Genomic DNA, 19,037 nt, shown 5'->3' on the forward strand with positions numbered 1-19,037 from the left:
ATATATTACAGTCTGTCAAACTTTCTATTACGATGTCTACATCTCTGCCCTTCCCTGCCTCTTACTTCTCTGTCTCTGGGTGTGTTTTATTCTCTCCCTATACCACATAGTTGTACTCATTGCCACATTCTACCTCATTAATAATTGAACAAATTTAGAGTATATATCCTCAACATAGATTTGGGAAGAGAGAGTAAATTGGGTGATTGGAAATAGCAAAACAGTGGGATAGTGGGATTGATTTTTTATTCCTTGCTGATTCTTTTGGTTCCTGAGCCCTTAGAGAGCCCGAATAGTCTTCTTCCTGGTCGACTTATTGAGCCCCTATAATACACAGAGGAGGAGGCAAGAAATACCAGCACCATAGAAAACTAGGTCCATTAAATATTAAGCTGTAAAATGAATTGCTGATCATAAATTGAAACATGAAGTATTCCTTGACCCCTCAAAAGTTCTGATAGAGTGTTAATATTGTTGTCATTTTATTTTAATTAAGGACAAATCCTTTAAGTGTTCTGCATGCTCTTCATTTTCCAATGAGTAAATAGTATAGCAACAACACTTGAGGACATAGGTTGGAGGAGACTATGTTGTTTTTCCCTAATTCGGTTTCATAATCGGGAGCAGTGTGGTATTTGGGTAGATTTTGCAAGTTAGTCAGAGTCTTCAGATTGTGGTTGATCTTTTAAACAACATGAGGTTAAAGCTGGATTTTCTTTGTACGAAGTTGAGCAAACTGAAGTGTTTTGTTGCACATCCGACTCTGTGTTGGACAAATAGTTGAAATACATGTCTTGTACTGAGCTTTGGCAGGAGGAATGATGGAAATCCGACTTCACGTCTTCCGACTGCACATCACTTGGTTTTTGGCACAGACTTTTCATTTCCCGAAGTTTGATATCTTGATACTGAGCCCCTTGAAATGGAATGTCTTGTGCTTTCCAACCAAGGTGTTGTTGAGGTACGGCCTGCACAGTTGGGGCTTGTTGGTATAGAGCTTTCTGCTTTAGGGATTCTTTCTTTAAAAGATCTTGGGTTTGCCAGGATGGGATTTTCAAGTCTAGAGATTGTCGGTCTTGGCCTAGCTGCACTGCGGGTTTTTCCTCTTGGGCTTTCCGGTCTTCAGCTTGCTGGTGTTGGGCTTTATCTTGTCTATCCTTGGATTGTGTTTGGGAGGATTGCTCTTCTTTGTCCTGCTGGTCTTCACTATGCCCATTTTGGGATGGTTGCTTTAGGGATTGTATTCCTTGGGCCAGCTGGTCTTCATCTTGCTGGTCTGGGGCTCGATGTGTGGTTTGCGTAAGCTGGAATTGCTTGTGGGTGGAGTGCCTCCTATCAGATAACCATGCTTTGATATGCTGGTCTAGGGATTTCCTCCTTGAAGATTGCGGGTCTTTGATCGACAGGTCTGCCGATTTCCTTTTTGAAGATAGTGAGCTTTTTCTATGCTCCTTGATGGAAGGCTTCTTTGTGGATTTCTTGCGTTGATGTTTCTCATATTTCCATTCTTGGGTCAGTAAACTGACTTCTGATTGAATGTCTTGATATGCTACCTGTACAAATTGCTGGTCTTGATGTTGGCCGTTTTTTTGTTGAAGACTCAGGGATTGCTGTTCTAGTTGTTGTACACTAAGAGACTGCTTAGCATGGAATGTTTTGGCTTCCAACAGCTTGGATTCTGTTGGCAGAACTTGTGCTTGAGAAAGCCTACCTTGTTCTTGAGAAAGCCTACCTTGTGCTTGAGAAAGCCTACCTTGTTCTTGAGAAAGCTTACCTTGTACTTGAGAAAGCCTACCTTGTGCTTGAGAAAGCATACTTTGTTCTTGAGAAAGCACACTTTGTGAAATGTCCTGCGATGGTGTATTTGGAGATGCGGTATCTGAGGATAGCATGTATTGGGATGCTGTAAACAGAGATGATGTACCTAGGGATGATATGGTTTGGGATTGTGTTTCTTGGGATTGTGTGCCTTGGGATGATGTGCCTGGGGGTGGTCCATATAGGGATAGTGTGTCGGAGGATGGTATGTCACGGTATGGCATGTCTTCAGATATCAGGCCATGAGATGGTGTGATATGGAATGTTGGGACTGTAGATGGCAGGGCTTGTACTGGGTAAGTTTGGGTTGGAAGAACTTGGGATGGCAACTCTTGGGGTGTTAGCGCTTCCGGTGTTCTTGAGGGTTTTTTGATCGCAAACTGTAGGTCTTCATCATTCATTTGTTCAGTGCGCGTTATATTTTCTGAAGACCTTTTCTCCAACCTGGGAGGCAAAAGTTCTGGCTTAATTTCTTCCTCATAAAGTTTTACAGCAGGAGGGGTATTTTTCTGTTGTTCATCTGTCACAAATGAAGATGTGTAGTAATAATTACTGCCTCTCTTCTCCGACTGTTGGAAGGTTAAAGGACTTTTTGAGACTCTCAATTTGAAGAAAGTATAGCCTCCAAAGAAAACAGGTTGTACGTTTGCTGTTGAGTAATCACTGGTAGACTCTTCTTGAAGCTCAAATTGTACTATAGCATTTTCTTCTTGGACAGATAGTTCACTATCTTGAGTAACATCCAAAGGCAAGAAAAATACAATCTGTAAAACCAAGGAGTGGGGGAAACATTAATATAACAGTCATTTTGATGTTCTTTTCTTCTTGTATTCCCAAATTATTTTCATAAGACAGTAGATGGGAAATAACATCTACATGGGGAATCAGAAACATATACCAGTACTGCCTTTACCATTAACTCACTGTTTTTTTTTTTTTAGAAAAATCATCACCCTCTATTATCTCAAATAGCAAATAGAAGAATTTGATTAAGATTGTCTGAAAGTCTTCCCATACTTAACATTATAAAATTTCTAAGACATTTTAAATTATCCACTCAATATTCCTATATTCAGGTTTATAGTGATTTATTGATCATCTACTAGATGAACTAGATGTTGGAGATCAAAGATAATTAGGTGTGGGTTTTGTCCATAAGGTGCTAACAACTATAGATAGGCCAAGATATAAATAGATAGCAATATAGTTTAGCAAATGCTATTATGGAACTAGCTACTAAGTGCTTTATGGGAATGTAGAAGATAACCTAATTCTGAGAGAGCCAGGAAATGCTTCACAGAAGAAGTAGTATTTGACCTATGTCTTGATGGGTGAGTAGGAATTCCTCAGGCAAAAAGGTAAGATGAAGTAAGATAGGCATCAAAAGCCAAGTAGAGGAAATAGTGTGTACCAAAACACAAGATTCTGATGCAGCATAATGTGAAGGCAGACGGTAAGCAGTTAGTTATGATCAGATGATATGGTTGGTGCTATAAACTGAATGTTTGCGTCCCTTTAAATTTAAATTCATATGTTGAAAGTTAATCTTCAGTGTGATGGCATTTAGAAGTCGAGTCTTTGGGAGGTGGTTAGATCATGAGAGCGGAGCCCTTAGAAAAGGGATCCCAAAGAGCTGCCTTGCCCCTTCCTCCGTGCAAGGACACGGTGAGAAGTCTGCCATCTATGAATCAGGCAGCAGGTCCTCATCAGGCTCTGAATCTGCCAGCACTTTGATCTTGGACTTCCCAGCATCCAGAACTGTGAGAAATAAATTTTCTTGTCGTTGTTTAAGCCACCCAGTCTTTGTTACAGCAGCCTGAATGGACTGAAACAGAAAAATTGGTACCTAAAAGTGGGAGTGCTAATGTAGTAAATACCTAAAGATGTAAAAGCAGAGTTGGAACTGGGTAATTAGTAGAATTTTGAGGTCCATGCCAGAAAAAGCTCATATTGCTGCAAATGGACCATGAAAGGGTGATTCTGGTGAGAGCACAGAATGAAAAGAGTAGAGAAAGGCTCCATCTTCCTAGAGAATACCCAAGTCATCCTGAACAGAGTGTTGGTAGAAATACAGATGATAAAGCTCATTCTGAGAAAGTCTCAAACAGAAATGAGGAACATGGTATTGGAAACTGGAGGAAAGGTGATCTTAGTTTAAAGTGGCAAAGAACTTGGTTTAACTGTGTTTGTATTCTAGTGTTTTGTTGAAGGTAGAACTTGCAAGCAATGAAATTTAGCCGAAGCTATTTCTAAGCAAAGTGTCGAGGGTGAGGCTTGGCTTCTCCTGATAGCTTATAGTAAAATGTGAGAAGAGAGAAATGACTGAAAGATTTTGGAATTAAGCAAAAGGAAGCAGGACTTTATGGTTTGGAAAATTCTGTGTATCCTTATTGCAAAAAAAAATGAGAACAATAAGAGAACTGCCATGAGGCAGGTTTGATGAGGAAATTCATATGGGTCATCCATCTGAATAGTAGCCAGAAGGCGATGGAAGGATGACCCCAAAGGCGAGTCAGAGATCTTCAGGGCTACCACTCCCACCGCAGGCCCAGAGTGCAAGGGCCCCGAGAAGAATGAGTTTCAATGGTTGGGCCCGAGTCTGTGGTTCAGGTAGAGCCAGGATGCCCCCACCCAGGGCCTCAGGGGTGGGACAGCAGAGAGCGGCTGCATGAGCTGCACCCATGGGAGTGTGGCTGCCTCCATCTAGATTTCAAAAAGCAGAGCTGCCTGACAGAGCCACAGGCTCAAGATCCCGACCTGGCAGAGAGCTGCTGCAGGGCCCTCCCGGCTGAGCCACAGAGGTGATGTGACAACCTAGTGTGTTTGGAAGTCAGAGTGAGAGAGCCAAAGAGGATTATTCTTGAGCCTTAAGGTTCGTGTGCCTTGTTAGGTGTTTTACTTACTTGGGATCTGTCCTTTCTTCTTTCCCATTTCTCTTTTTTTGGAATGGGGATGTCTATCTAGTGCCTGTCCCACCATTGTGTTTTATAAGTTTGGTTTCATGATGTAGCTAGGTTCACAGGTGCACAGCTAGAGGGAAATTTGCTTCGGGATGAATCGTACCTTGAGTGTCCGCCAGATCTGACTTAGATGATATTTAGATGAGACTTTGGACTTAGACTTTAAAGTTGATGCTGAAATAAGATAAGACTTTGGGGGCTATTGGGATTGAAAGCATATTTTTTCTCATGTGAGAAGGACACGAATGTGAAGGGTTGCTGAGGTAGAATTCTATTGACTGGACGTATCACCCCTGAATCCATATGCTGAAACCTAATCCCCAGTGGGATGGTATGAGGACATGGGCCTTTGGGAGGTGATTAGATCACGAGGATGAAGCCATCACCAAGGAATTAGTGCTCTTATAAAAGAGATCCCAGAGTGCTTCTTTGCCCTTTCCACCAGAGAAGATGGCTCTCTATGAACCAGGAGGCAGGCTTTCACCCGAGGTAGAATCTACTGGCACCTTGATCTTGGACTTCTGAGCCTCCAGACTCTGAGAGATAAATTTTCATTGTTTAAACCACCAAGTCTATGGTATATTTTTTTTCTAGCAGCCTAAATGGACTAAAACGCTAGATTAGGAAAGCTGGCCTTTCCTTTACAGACATGGGAGATCTATTGGAGTTTTTTAAACAGCTAAGCGACAGTATCTGATACAACCTTTAGTCAATGCTTCTCATTTTTTTACAATATTTTTTGAGAGGAGTTGTCATTACAGACCAATTTGCTGATTTTCGTCAGCCTGTGTTCCTTCTGAGGTCATTCATAGCATCAGAATAGATTACTTATTCTATTGGCTGAAGCAATTGGTACTCTGATTAAATGATCTAATTATGGTCACTTAGTTGATTGATACCAGGCTTAAAATGAGAATCTCCACATTCTCTTATGCTCCACATTGTCATTCCCCAACCTTCTGATTTGTTTCCACATCTATATTGTATCCCCATTGGAAGACTATTTATGTGAGGCACTTTAGGGAGATGCCTGCAAGAAACCATCAACAAAATAAAAAGAAAACTATCAACAAAACAAAACAGTGAATGAGAGAAGAAGATATTTGCAAACAATATCTCTAATAAGAGGATAATATCCAAAATATACAAAGAACATACACAACTCAACAACAACAAGATAATCCAATTAAAAAATGGGCAGAGGATCTGAATAGACACTTTTCCAAGACCAACAGATAGATGAAAAGATGCTCAACTTTACTAACTATGAGAGAAATGCAAATCAAAACCACAGTGAAGTACCATCTCACATCTGTTGGAATGGCTATCATCAACAAGACAAATAACAATGTGGAGAAAAAGGAACCCTCATACAATGCTGGTGGGAATGTAAATTGGTACAGCCACTATGGAAAACAGTATGGAATTTCCTCAAAAAATTAAGAATAGAGCTACCAGAATATAGCATCCGGAATTAAATACTGAGGGATAAATATAATCAAGGAGGTGAAAGACTTTCTGTGCGAAAAACTGCAAAATGTTGCTGAAAATAATTAAAGGTCTAAATAAATGGACAGGCATTGCACGTTCATCATAGGGATGTCAATACTACCTAAAGCAATCTACAGATTCAATGTAATTTTCATCAAAATTCCAACAGCCTTCTTCTCAGAAATGTCAAAACCAATTCACAAATTCATATGGAATTTCAAGGGGCCCCAAATAGCTCAAAAATAAATCTTGAAAAAGAAGAATAAAGTTGGAGGAATCATACTTTCTAATTTTGAAACTTACTACAAAGCTGCAGTAATTAAGAGAGTATGGTACTGGCATAAAGACAGACATATAGATGACTGGACTGGAATACAGAGCCCGGAAATAAAACCTCACATATATCGATTGATTTTCATCAAGGGTGCCAAGACCATTCAGTGGAGGAAAGAACGGTTTCAACAAATGGTGCGGGAAAACTGGATATCCATAAGTAAAAGAAGGAAGTTGGAGCATTATCTTATACCATATATAAAATTTAACTCAAAATAGATTAAAGATATAAACCTAAAAGCTAAAATTGTAAAACTTATAGAAAAAAATATTGAGGGGAATCTTTATGACATTGGATTTGGCAGTGATTCCATGGATGTGACATTAAAAGCACAGACAGCAAAAGAAAAAAAGATTAATTGGATTAAGAACTGTTGTGCATCAAAGGATACTGCCAAGAAAAGGGAAAGATATATATCTATCTAGATGAAAAGATGCTCAACTTTACTAACTATGAGAGAAATGCAAATCAAAACCACAGTGAAGTACCATCTCACATCTGTTGGAATGGCTATCATCAACAAGACAAATAACAAGTGTTGGAGAGCATGTGGAGAAAAAGGAACCCTCATACAATGCTGGTGGGAATGTAAATTGGTACAGCCACTATGGAAAACAGTATGGAATTTCCTCAAAAAATTAAGAATAGAGCTACCAGAATATAGCATCCGGAATTAAATATATTTCCGGATATATCTATCTAGATATATATCTAGATAGATAGATAGATGGATAGATAGATAGATAGATAGATAGATAGATAGATAGATAGATAGATAGATGATAGACAGATATCTTACAATTCAATGATAACAGAAAGCAGCCCAGTTAAAAACAGGCAAAGGACTATAATAGACATTTCTCCAAAGAAGATATACAAGTGACCAATAGGTACATGAAAAGATGTTTGATATCACTAATCATTAGGAAATGCGAATCCAAACCACAATGAGATGCCACTTCATACCCATGGCTTTTATTAAAGAAGAAAGGACATACCAGGTGTTGGCGATGATGTGGAGAAATTGGAATCTTTATGCACTGTTGGTGGGAATGTAAAATGGTGCAGCCACTGTCAAAAACAGTTTGGCAGTGTCTCAAAATGTTAAACATAGAACTACTATTTGTTGTAGGAATCACACTTTTAGGTATATATCCAAAGAATTGAAAACAGGGATGCAAACAGATATTTGTACATCAGTGTTCATAGTAGCATTATTCGCAATAGCCAAAAGGTACGAAAAGCCTGTCTGTGTCCATCAAACAAATGAATGGCTAGACAAAATGTGGTATATACACACAAGGGACTACGATTTGTCCATAAAAGGAATGAAATTTTGATATATGCTACAACATGAATGCACTGGAAAATATTATGTTTAGTCAAATAAGACAGAAACATTAATGCAAATACATGATTCAACCTTTGTAAGTTATCGATCATAGGCACTAGATAATAGTAGACATAAAGACATAAAGTAGAATAGATGTTACTATTGGCTGGAAGGAGTAGACAAGGAGAGATACTGTTTAATGGCACAGAATTTGTATTGGGATGATAAGTTTTGGGCATAGATAGTGGTGATGGTTATATATCATTATGAATGTATTTAAGGCCACTGAAATGTACACTTACAGATGGTTGAAATGATAAATAGCATGTTGTACTACACTAAAAAAGAATTACTCAAAAGCTACAGAAATTAAGACAGTGTGAAATATGTGGAAAGATAGATATATAGATCAATGGGACAAAAAAAAAGTGTCCAAAAGAGACCTAGAAATAAGAGGTCATTTGATTTTCACAAAATTGCTAAGGTAATGGGGGGAAACATTGCATTTTCAACAAATAGTGTTTAAACTCTCTATGGCAGTGTGTGTGTGTGTGTGTGTGTGTGTGTGTGTGTGTGGTGTGAACTTCTAACCTTACGTCATAACTATATATAAAATTTAACTCAAAATCTATTATAGTCCTATACATAAAAACTAAAACTATAAAACTTCTACAATAAAACAGAGGAGAATATCTTTACAACCTTGGTATAAGCAAAGTTTTGTTAGAACACAGAAAGAACTATCCATAAAAGAAATCATAAATTAGACTTCATCAAATTTATTTGAAAGAAACTATTAAGGAAATGAAAAGGCAAACCAAGGCTGGGAAAAATATTAGCAATACACGTATCTCACAAAAAGACATATTAAGAATCAGTTAGGTTCTTATAACTCAATAAGATAAACAATGCAATGAAAGTTGGCTAAATATTTGAATAGACACATCTCAAAAAAAAAAAGGATATACAAATGGACAATAAACACAGAGTCTCATCATCGTCTGTCATCGGGAAAATGCAAATTAAAACTATCATGAAATACCACTACATACCCACTAGAATGGCTAAATTATTAATACAACTGACAATTCCAAGGATTGGTGATTATATGGAGCAACTGTACCTCTCATATATTGCCGATAAGAATGCAAAATGGTGCAGTCACTTTGGAGAAGTGTCTGGCATTTTCTTAGAAAGTTAAACATCCACTTGCCACATGACCTGGCAATCAAATCCTAGATACAACACAAAGACACCAACTCAAATGTTCATGGCTACCAAATGCCCATCAAAAAGTAAATGGATAACCAGGTTGTGGTGTATCCTTACCTAAAAGCAATGGACTACTGATGCATGCAACAGCACAGATGAATCTCATAAACACCCTGCTGAGTGAAAGAAGCCAGACGCCAAGAATACTTGCTTAGGATTCCGTGAATGTGAAGTTAGAGAAAGCTATAACTAATCGAGGCGATGAAGATACTGGCTGCCGAGAGGTTGCACAGAATTTTTTGAGGTGACAAGAATTCACTGTATCTTGACTGCGGTGGTAGCTAAACAGGTGTATACAATTTGCCAAACCTCTTAAAAGGGGTGCATTTTATTGCTTGTAAATTATGTTTTTATAAAGTTGATGTAAAAAAGAGAGAGGGGGAAAACAAAAACAGAAACAAAAAGCCCTAACACAGGACCTGGAACTGTTATCTGGGATTTAGAGAGCAGACTCTGGAACCACATGATTTCAGCCAGAGCCTGCTGTTACACGACACTGGGGAGGTTACTCCTTGTGCTCTAGTTCTTCTATATGTAAAATAAGGGTGTTTTAGTAGTTTTGTTAGGATTGAGTGAGTTGGTGCTAAGTAATTTAACAATGACAGCATTTAGTCATGTAAGCTCTAATAATTATTGTAAATCATATTAGTATCACTGTTAAATATTTTTCTTCTCCGCTTCCTCTCTGGTGAGGGAATTGTCTTATATACCCTTATGACTCAGGTGTAAGCTCCCCGTTTTACAGTAATATGGGTTCCCACTAAGTCTAGTCTTGCTTATATTTTACTGGGGAGATCAGAAGCTATGTCTGAATGGAGATGACTGTGGGTAGCAAGAAGAAGAAGCATAGATATCTCAAAGGGTGGTGTGGGCCTTCAATTTTAAGCTTGTCCCTCCTTGACCTTCCTAAACTTAGAATTTTCAGTTCAGCATCTGAGAATGTTGCCCCACCCACTGATAAGCTAGAGGTCACCTGGGAACCTTGGAGTGTCCCAGTGGTAATCCGTTCTCATAACATTGAACGCACCTCATTTGACCTTGCCCAGCACTTGCTTCTAAAGGAGGCGATAGTCACAGAGATGCTGAGCTCTACCACGCTGATGATCAGTAAGACTGACAAAATCCCCTGCGAATAATGAGGACAAATAAATGGCATTTGGAATGAAAGCTCTATCATTTTAAAGATCTAAGCCAAGAGCCATGTACATTGTATGACCAAATAAGGGAAAACCCGCATTTTAGATGCTTCTGCAGCCATCAACGATTGAACGATTTTTATCTTTTGTCATTCTGGTGAGCAGGGGCAACAAACCCCAATGCCTGTAGGAACCAGGCAACCATCCTAAATGAGTGAAATGGTCAGGAGGGGAGAGGGTAGTGAGTAAAGGTATTCCTAGGATGCCTCCATCACTCAGTTCCAGGCAGTAGTTGCCATGTGGAAATATGGGCCTCGTGATGTCTGGTCTTTTTCTTTCCTAAGGAAGCTGGATACACATATTTTTAATGGGAAATTTTCCAGGTATTTGTTCACTTATGTGACTCAAAGAGAACATAGCTTCAGGCAGGATATCTTCCACAGATTGCCATTTTGCATACTCTGTTTTAAGGTCATGTTTTGAAATCGAATAGCATGGTGTCCACAAAGCTTAGACGAGCTGGGTACAGTTGGGTCCAAGGTTACACTTAACCTCGAACCAGTGACTGAGTCTGTTCACATCTTGTTTCCCTGCGATACTTCCAAAAGCTTGGATATTCCACATTTGATGGTAAACTTTATGTATGAAGCACCTACTGTAAATTTACTGAACAAGATAAGACCTGGTCTTGGTCTTTGTGAAACTTCCATCATAGTAAGGAAGGCGCAGTAACAAATAATCAGTCAGTTATTTACTTAGATTATGACAAGTGCTATGAAAAAGTTTTGGGAGCTATGCACTACTATCCTGGGGAATCTGACCAGGTCTGCACTGGGAAGGGTGAGGTGCAATCAGGAAGGACCTCCTTACAGAAGTGATGTTTAAACAGAAATTAAAGACAAAAAAAAAAAAAAAGGAGTTAATGAGTAGATGGGAAAAAGTAAGTAAGCAATGGACTGGGGCACGTTGATTTGAAGCAAGAAAAAGCTTGTCTTATGGTCCCGGGGCAGTGGATCCCTGACACGTTGAGGAATTCCAGGAAGCAGTAGGAGAGTGAGGTGGGAAAGACGAAGGCCTGGAATGTCGGGGTGGAAGCCAGGATAGGTCCCACAGGCTCTCCCGAGCCTTTCACAGCTGGCGTCTTAATTCTGTGTTTAACTAGAAGCCATTGAGTAATGTGCTCAGTTTTGCCTTTTTAAGTGATGACTCTGGCTGCAGCGTAGACAGTGCAGTGGTCTTTGGAACAGAGGTCAGTCCAAGAGATGTCTAAAGCCCACTCTTCTGGCTTTTTTTTTTTTTTTTTTAGCTCATTTACGATATGTGGGTTACAACAAGGAATCGCGGAGTTATACGAGGGACAAATTCCCCATGATTCTGTATGCAGGAACCAATCCTGCAACACTGACCACGTGGGGCCGGAAGTAGACAGGAGACTCATTTGTATGGAGATTTAACCCTTTCAGGACACAACTGCTTCCTGGTTTATCCTGAAGGAATGTGCTGTAGTGGCCTCCTGTCCTCTAGGAAAGGGTAAGGCTTATAATGTTACATTCTTGACCTAATGAGGACAGGATTTTGTCCCTTATACTGGTTTCTGGCTTTCTTTAGTAATCTTTTATGAGTCTAAGTCTGGAATTTATCTCAGAACACATGGGAACGTCCTTAGACTCTTTCTCGCTTCTTGTGCAAAAGGAGCCAAAAAAGATAAAGAGGATGGAGACCGAATTTTATTAGATCCGATTATGAGACGAGCGATGGAGATGAGATCGAAATTCGTTCTTCGCCGGAGTCTTTCCAGGGAATTTGTCTCTTCTTCGATTGATCGATGGCGCCGGTGAGGAGTTGATTTGACGGACTCTACTTGATTGGGAGATGGTGATCTGTCTTATTAGATGATTTACTCAACTGAATTTCATTAACATTCTAGGACCAAAGCCTTCAAGATGTGGCTGGGAGAAATAGAATGAAACCCCAGGATTTGCTTGTGGAAGGAGGGGGAAATGCCTTTTGGAATTATTGACATGAGTAAAAATAATCTCATTGAATACTTTTTACATAAATACTTAAAATTACACCTATAATTATATTTCCTGGTAAAGATACATCTCTTCTGTTTTAATAGATAAAACTGCTACATTTATATAAAATTATCTTCTAAAATTATGAAAATATTTTATAATTAAGTGGCTTAAACACCTTCTCCCACCGTATTTTGTTTTTAGTAATAATTGAGTAAACTTTTAGCTCTGTTCCTCATTAACGCTAAAAAGATAAAATGTAACCCAATCTACATCAATACTAATAGTAATAGCTAAAACCTGTTGACTGTTAACACCATGCCAGGTAGTGTTCTAACAACAACCCAGTGAGATAGATATTCTTATTATCTTCATTATCCACATGAGGAAAAGAGAGGTTCAGATGATGTGGAATTTTAGGCCAAGGTCACAGGCTTATAAGTGACAAAACCAGGATTCAGATCCAGACACTGTGGCTCCTGAATCACAATATGCTTCTTAACAGTCAGTTCAAATGCTGACACAACTTTGATTATTGGAATCAAAATTAATGAAGCAATGCGTCGTGAATATAGTTCAGATAAGATTATACAGATTCACGGTATAAAAATAAGACCACGTACGCCAGGTGGGTACAAGATGTATTGAGGGGAAATCACTTCATAAATTATGTAAACATCTGACCACTATGCTATACACCTGAAACGAATATAAAATAATATTGTCAACTGTAATTGGAAAATAAATATACATAAAAATTAAAAAGTAAACAAACAAAAAAGAATAAGACCACTTACGTTGAAAAAGATTCTACCTACAACACATATTCCTTCCAGGGAAGGCACCTGGCAGTACTGGTGCTGATATCTGTAGCTGATAAGGGTTAGAGCAATCCCAGCTACCGCAGCCAAGGAACTGATGACGTTCAGGGTCTTGACACCTTGTTCCTGGAAAATAGTTTTCAAAAAGTAATAAAATAAATAAAAACCAAACCAAACCAAAAATACCCGGTAAGAAATCCTTAGTGCTTTTTATCTTCCCAGATACCTGTCCAGGGTGACGGCCCGATCAGGTCGGTACGCCCCCAGAGGCTTGTTAAGTTACATCCTGATTCATCAAAGTCAGAAGACAATCCAAGTTTTAGAACGAGCCATGGAGCCAAGAAAGAGAACGCGTAAAGAAGGGTGCTGTATGGTCAGAGCTTAAGAAAATGCTCAGTATATCCTAGCGCACCACCTTTCATAATCTATAAGCAGAATAGCTCGTTAGAACTACCTTGGCCTTGTAATTAGACCTGATTTTGAGTCCTAGTGAACTCAAAATTAGTTATATGAGGTAACTAATCCCTTGGACTCTCAATTTCTGTTCTTTAAAAGGAGAATGATGTCATCTAATGTTAGGGCAGTATCTCTTTATTCACTTTTTTAAATAAATATTTTGTGTTCACCGACTATATGCCAGGCACTGCACTAGGACCCCTGGGACACAAAGATGAACAGACTAGAATAGGTCCCGCCTTCATGTGGCTCAGATCCAGTCGCCAAGGGGATTCAAACAATAACCAACCAAGTCACCAACATATTACAGATGGTAATGAATTTGGACTGGGGTGTATAGGTTTCCTTTCTTATCTCAATGTTCCAACATGGAAGGTCTCTGTTCCGATTACCCCATCCTATGGTGCTCTTACACAGCCTGTCCCCTCCAGGAGCAGCTCGTGGCTCAGTGCAGCAGGACTTGGAATTATACCTACGACTTAACGTTTACCCAAAACACAGGTCTGTATTACAAACAGGCATCTTGGTAGAGAACGCACAGGGGCACATGGATAACACCATTTCTCTCCATCTCCGGTCCTTCTCTCATTCAAGGCTCTGTTTTGTCTCCCATAGGACATTTAATGGACTAGAGTCTCTAAACCAGCAGACCGTCATGTGTATGGTGCTTTGTAGTTTACAAAGGATATGCCCAGCCTTAGTCCTCATCTGATCCTCATTACAGGTGTGTGATGTAGGCAGATCACCTGTTATCCCCACATTGCAGGTACCTAGGGCTCAAGGATTAAGTGATTGTGAGCGATCCCGCAGTGCAGTTGGGTCAGGAGCTGTAATGGAGGGCTGGATTTTCTGATGCCCAGTTTAGTGAGTGCTCCTGCCCCCGTGAGGTCTTGCCTGCCTTCATCTGCACAACTCTCAGTGAATTGGGGGCAGGCCTGCCTTATTGTTAGTGTACCCCTTAGCTCTGAGAGGAAGTCAGTATAGAGAGAACAGCATCTGGGGCTTCATCTGCATTGTCTGCAATTATGTCCATAGGTAGAGAGACATAGGGGCATTTGTCCCCCCAGAATTTCATCCACCCCCCCCAACCATGACTTGTAGCTGTCCCTATGGGAAATTGGCAGAGGGCCATAAAAACAGGTTAAAATGGCTTTGAGAGAAGGCTCACATTTCCAGGGCCTTAAGAAAAAAAAAAGTGATTAGAAAGGAGTACAAACGTTTAAGCATCATTGGCACATCTTTTATATGTAACAACTTATTAAATCCTCAAAATAATCCTTTGAAGGAGGTACTTTTCCCTTCAAGTTGACACAGCAATGAGTGATTCAGCCCTAGAACGATTCAGCCCTTGATTCAGCCCTAGAACGATCTGGTGTCAAGGCCAGACTCTTTTCTCCAGAATCTAGGCAAGCTACGAAGAAAAGCCTCCATTGGTGGCAGTGCTGGGGGAGGGAGGATTACTGGGGTCCTGGGATGGGTTTTAGTTAGAGCGGGGTTTCTCTGTTTTGGCCCTATAGACATTTGGGGCCAGGTAATGTTTTGTGGTTGTCCTGTGCATTTTAGTAAGTTTAGAAACATTCCTGGCCTCTACCCACTGGGTGGCAATAGTACTCCTCTACCTAACTGTGACAACCGAAAATGTCTTTAGACATTGTCACATATTCTTGGGGTGGGGCAGGGGGAGTAAACTTGCTCACAGTTAAGAACCGTCCAGTTAGAGGAATGTAGGAGGGTCTCCGATAAGGAACTCTCCGTTTATTTGGCCGGGGAAACGGGAACCAGTGGAAAGATGTAGGGCTGATGGTGACATTGACGGATAAGGAATGACTTGAACTGCAAATTTGATGTGTAAAGACTTTCCTGGGAGATCCTTCATCACTAAAGGCTTCGTGCACAAAGATGATGTAAAGCAAGTAGACGATTTAAAATTATAAAGAAGTCACAAAGGTGGCTTACCAGACTGTGTTCCTTTCCTTCGAGTCCTGTGACGAATCCTGTAATAATAAACTTTAAAGAAGAAAAGGGATAAATGTTAAGAGGTGACGTATTTGACCACTTTACAGTATAATTCCCTTTGGAGATGAAATTGTAATCTATATATGTCTGAAGCTCCCAAACCACCTGAGCATCAGGGAAGGAGGAGGGTACACGTTGATGTAAGAAAAAATACCACATTGCATGTGCTCGGCATTGAACAAGGCCTCTTTGCCAAGGTCAGCTGGGAGTGGTACCTTTAAGGTCCAAAACATACTACTCAGATGTCTGGCCTGGCTGGGCTCCAACAAGACAGATAATCCTGGACTCAGGGCCTGGAAAAGGGAAAGGTGAACTGTGTCTGCTCTCAGCATTTGTGGGGAGACCTTCTTAGGGCAGAACTCTCTAGAGGCTGCTGTGGCGGCCGGAGTCTGATGTACTTAGCTCAGCTGCTTCTTACTCTGGAATATGAAGGTTCCAGTACCACCCAGGGAGAACGAGAGCTCTGTCACCCAGAGTGGAGCCACTGACTTTTTGTAATGTTCTGGGGTTGGATCCTCTCCTTTGGGAATTGGTGTTGGACCTCGAGGACAGCTGCAGCTTGATGTCCAAGGACCTCAAGGTGACATGCGGAGATGGGAAAGTTGCTTTTGATAGATCTCATCAGTTCCTTGCCCACATCGGCACACCATCAAATGAGTTCTATCTCCAAGTCACGGTCACGGCTGTCCGTCTCACTTACCTCCACTGCTGCCCAGCTCATTCAGGGCATCGTCCTTCCTCCCCTGGATTCTTGCAGCCCGCCCCCACCCACTGTCTCTCTTGGGTTTGCCGTTACCATCCTTGAATTCATTTCGCACTCAGAAAATGCAATGACGTCTTAGAGATCAGTTTTCAAATGTCACTACCCTCTTTAAAGTGGATTCCCCTTGCTCGCATATTAAAAGTCCACATTCTTGATGTGACCATGAGGACTGGCATGACTTGGTTCCAGCCTATATTTTGGCCTTCATTTTGTACCACTACCATTGCCTCTCAGGAGTGTATGTTCTAGTGGGGAAGCGCTAATGAATCTCCCCTTAAAAATGGTGACATGGGAACAGGAACCACGGCTGTGGGGTTGGATGGAAATAGCACTATAATTTTATTTATGGCTCTATAAATCACTATGTAAGTGTCACTCATAAAATTGTCTCTGCAGAGAATAAAGGGGTTGAACCACAGTCATCATCTCAAAATTCTCTTTAAGCTATGAGAGTTGGTGCTTCTGTGAGTGCTAGCTAGATATGTTTAAGTTATCACCTACTCTCAAACCCAGTTTTCTTATTTCTTATTTGCAAAGGAGAAAGCTGGATATTTACCCATTCCACCTCCCAGATTGGTACAAAGGAGCCCGTGCCTTACTCTACACACAAGGCCTTTAGAAACATTTAAACACTGAACACCCACGGGTAGTTAATACCATGTCGATGGTAGTGCAGTGACCAAACGGAGTCATATGTCCTTCCCCTGGAAGGGACTGGTCTTCTTGGGGACAATAGTCTTGGGATCCATTATCCCAGGATGTGAAGCAGTTCAAACCAGTCTTTATACTAATTTCTCTAAAGCTACTAACCAACAGTACTCACAATAAACGCTCCCCAGAATGGGTATCCTGTGAGGAAAACGAGTGGAAATCTTTGGGAGAAATGGAAGAAATTAAATGCAAATATAGCTCCGATGCCCGCAATGATCAGGGCAAGCAGGATCTGGATGGCCTGTGAGGAGACAAATGGGTGCATGAGGTCACAAGTGCCCAAGCCTCTTTGAGCTGACTCCCAGGTCCCTTGCGCATCCCTCTTAAGTTTATGTCACACCTCCCTCCATCTGCATGCCTTCTGCTTTCCATTAACCAGCCACTCTCAGATTTTCAGAAGGCCCAGTGTCTCTTTCCTCGTCGTGCTTGCCTGGGTCCTTCAGGTTCGAATCCTTTACCCTCCTCCTTCTCTACTTACAGTGTCTCCTGGTGTTCCCAGTTTATCTTGTATCGGACAAAATCGAGTACATGTCTGACGCTACTCCGAGACTGCAAGGTCCTTGAGGATATTCACCTTTACATTATTTCCCGTCGGTACCACCAACAGAGCTTCTCCTCTGGCATCCTGGGTTCTCCCCCAGGCCACACCTCTGTGTCACCATGCCCCTAGTAGCGATTTCACTCTTTGTACCATGGACGGAGGCTGTACGCATGGCTCCCTTCTAGGTATGTTTATGACTGAAATTGTTTTTATGTGGATACCTACTTTGTGGCTCACTACGGAGTTTTAAATATGGGTTTCGAAGAACTTCCAGTGCCTGTAACAGCCCAAAGGGGAAGCTGAACCGCGCTAATGGCTTTTAGCTCCAAGGGAGATGCTACCACATCCCGAGGTCACCTCTTCAAAAAAAATATTTGGAAAAGTTACCCCAGTTTCCTGTATCCCCTCTTCTACGGTTCAAAGGCCAGTCCTAACTCCTCATGAAACAGCCCTAGGATTTCCTCAGAGTTAGGGGTGTTAGTAATTACAGTTAAATATTCTGTTTCTCAGGGTGAAGAAACCCTCGGAAGCATTTCAAAGATATGTGGCAAACTGTGCATGTGGGGTTTTCTTTCTCTTGTTTATCAAAATCTAGGAAAATGGTGTTAATGGCGACACGTGGTCTCTTCTACTGATGATCCAATGATTTGAATAAGCAAATGACTTAAAAGTAGTCATGATTAATCAGGAAAGATACATTGTAGACGAAAAGTGAAGGGGGAAGAGAGATCAGTTCCCTTCCTGAAAAGCGGTCGTATATGGGGAAAAAAGGTCTGTTCTCCATCCCAGGAAGACCCATAGGGATGGGGGAAGGGGGTAAGGACTTACCCCCAAGACTTTGGGCTCTCCCTTCAGGAAATCCAGCAGAGAGCTCTGAGGCCTATAAGGAAGTGCAGTCAGCACAGTTTCATTTGGTTGTATGGTGATGACGTGGGTAGATCTCTTGGACTCGGATGATGATGACTCCATGATTCAATGGCAAAACTCTGTTAAAAGGGCGAGCGAGTGAACATCGCCACCAAAAATCACGGTCTTCCATCAGTCTCACATGGAGTCCTTAGCAATGAGCCCCTGGGGATGACCGTCCTCAGTACTAGAACCACAGAATCACCGTCGTTGAGTCATAGAGTCTTAGAATTCTAGAGCATATCCAGCCCCCTGTTTTCCTGGTGCAGGATCCAGTTATCCAGAAGACTTGTCGATTTGTTTATAGAGTGAGAGTAAACACAAATAAATAGATGGTGTACATAAAAACAAATGCCAGTACCTATGTTCGTGAGATATAAAGGAACTAGAACATGCGGACAACTCTCCAGTGCGCTCCGGGCTCTGCAGAAGGTGTTCTGTCGTAGCAGGCGTGAACGTGT

The 19,037-nt window shown here is 41.0% G+C and overlaps 1 protein-coding gene across 1 annotated transcript; it reads right to left on the reverse strand.

The window, feature by feature from the left end:
• Nucleotides 1-279: 279 nt before the first annotated feature.
• MS4A14 (membrane spanning 4-domains A14) lies at nt 280-18,639 on the reverse strand. The gene is made up of 8 exons (XM_039860249.1): nt 18,499-18,639; nt 17,242-17,370; nt 15,596-15,646; nt 13,160-13,309; nt 10,236-10,334; nt 2,033-2,582; nt 1,092-1,678; nt 280-324 (listed from the first exon to the last, which is right to left on the reverse strand). Exons 1-8 carry the CDS (start codon nt 18,637-18,639, stop codon nt 280-282), a joined length of 1,752 nt encoding a protein of 583 aa, XP_039716183.1.
• Between the last annotated feature and the right edge of the window lie 398 nt (nt 18,640-19,037).

Source organism: Pteropus medius, unplaced genomic scaffold (genome assembly GCF_902729225.1).
Source record: "Pteropus medius unplaced genomic scaffold, Ma_sr-lr_union100, whole genome shotgun sequence".
Classification (NCBI taxonomy): domain Eukaryota; kingdom Metazoa; phylum Chordata; class Mammalia; order Chiroptera; family Pteropodidae; genus Pteropus; species Pteropus medius.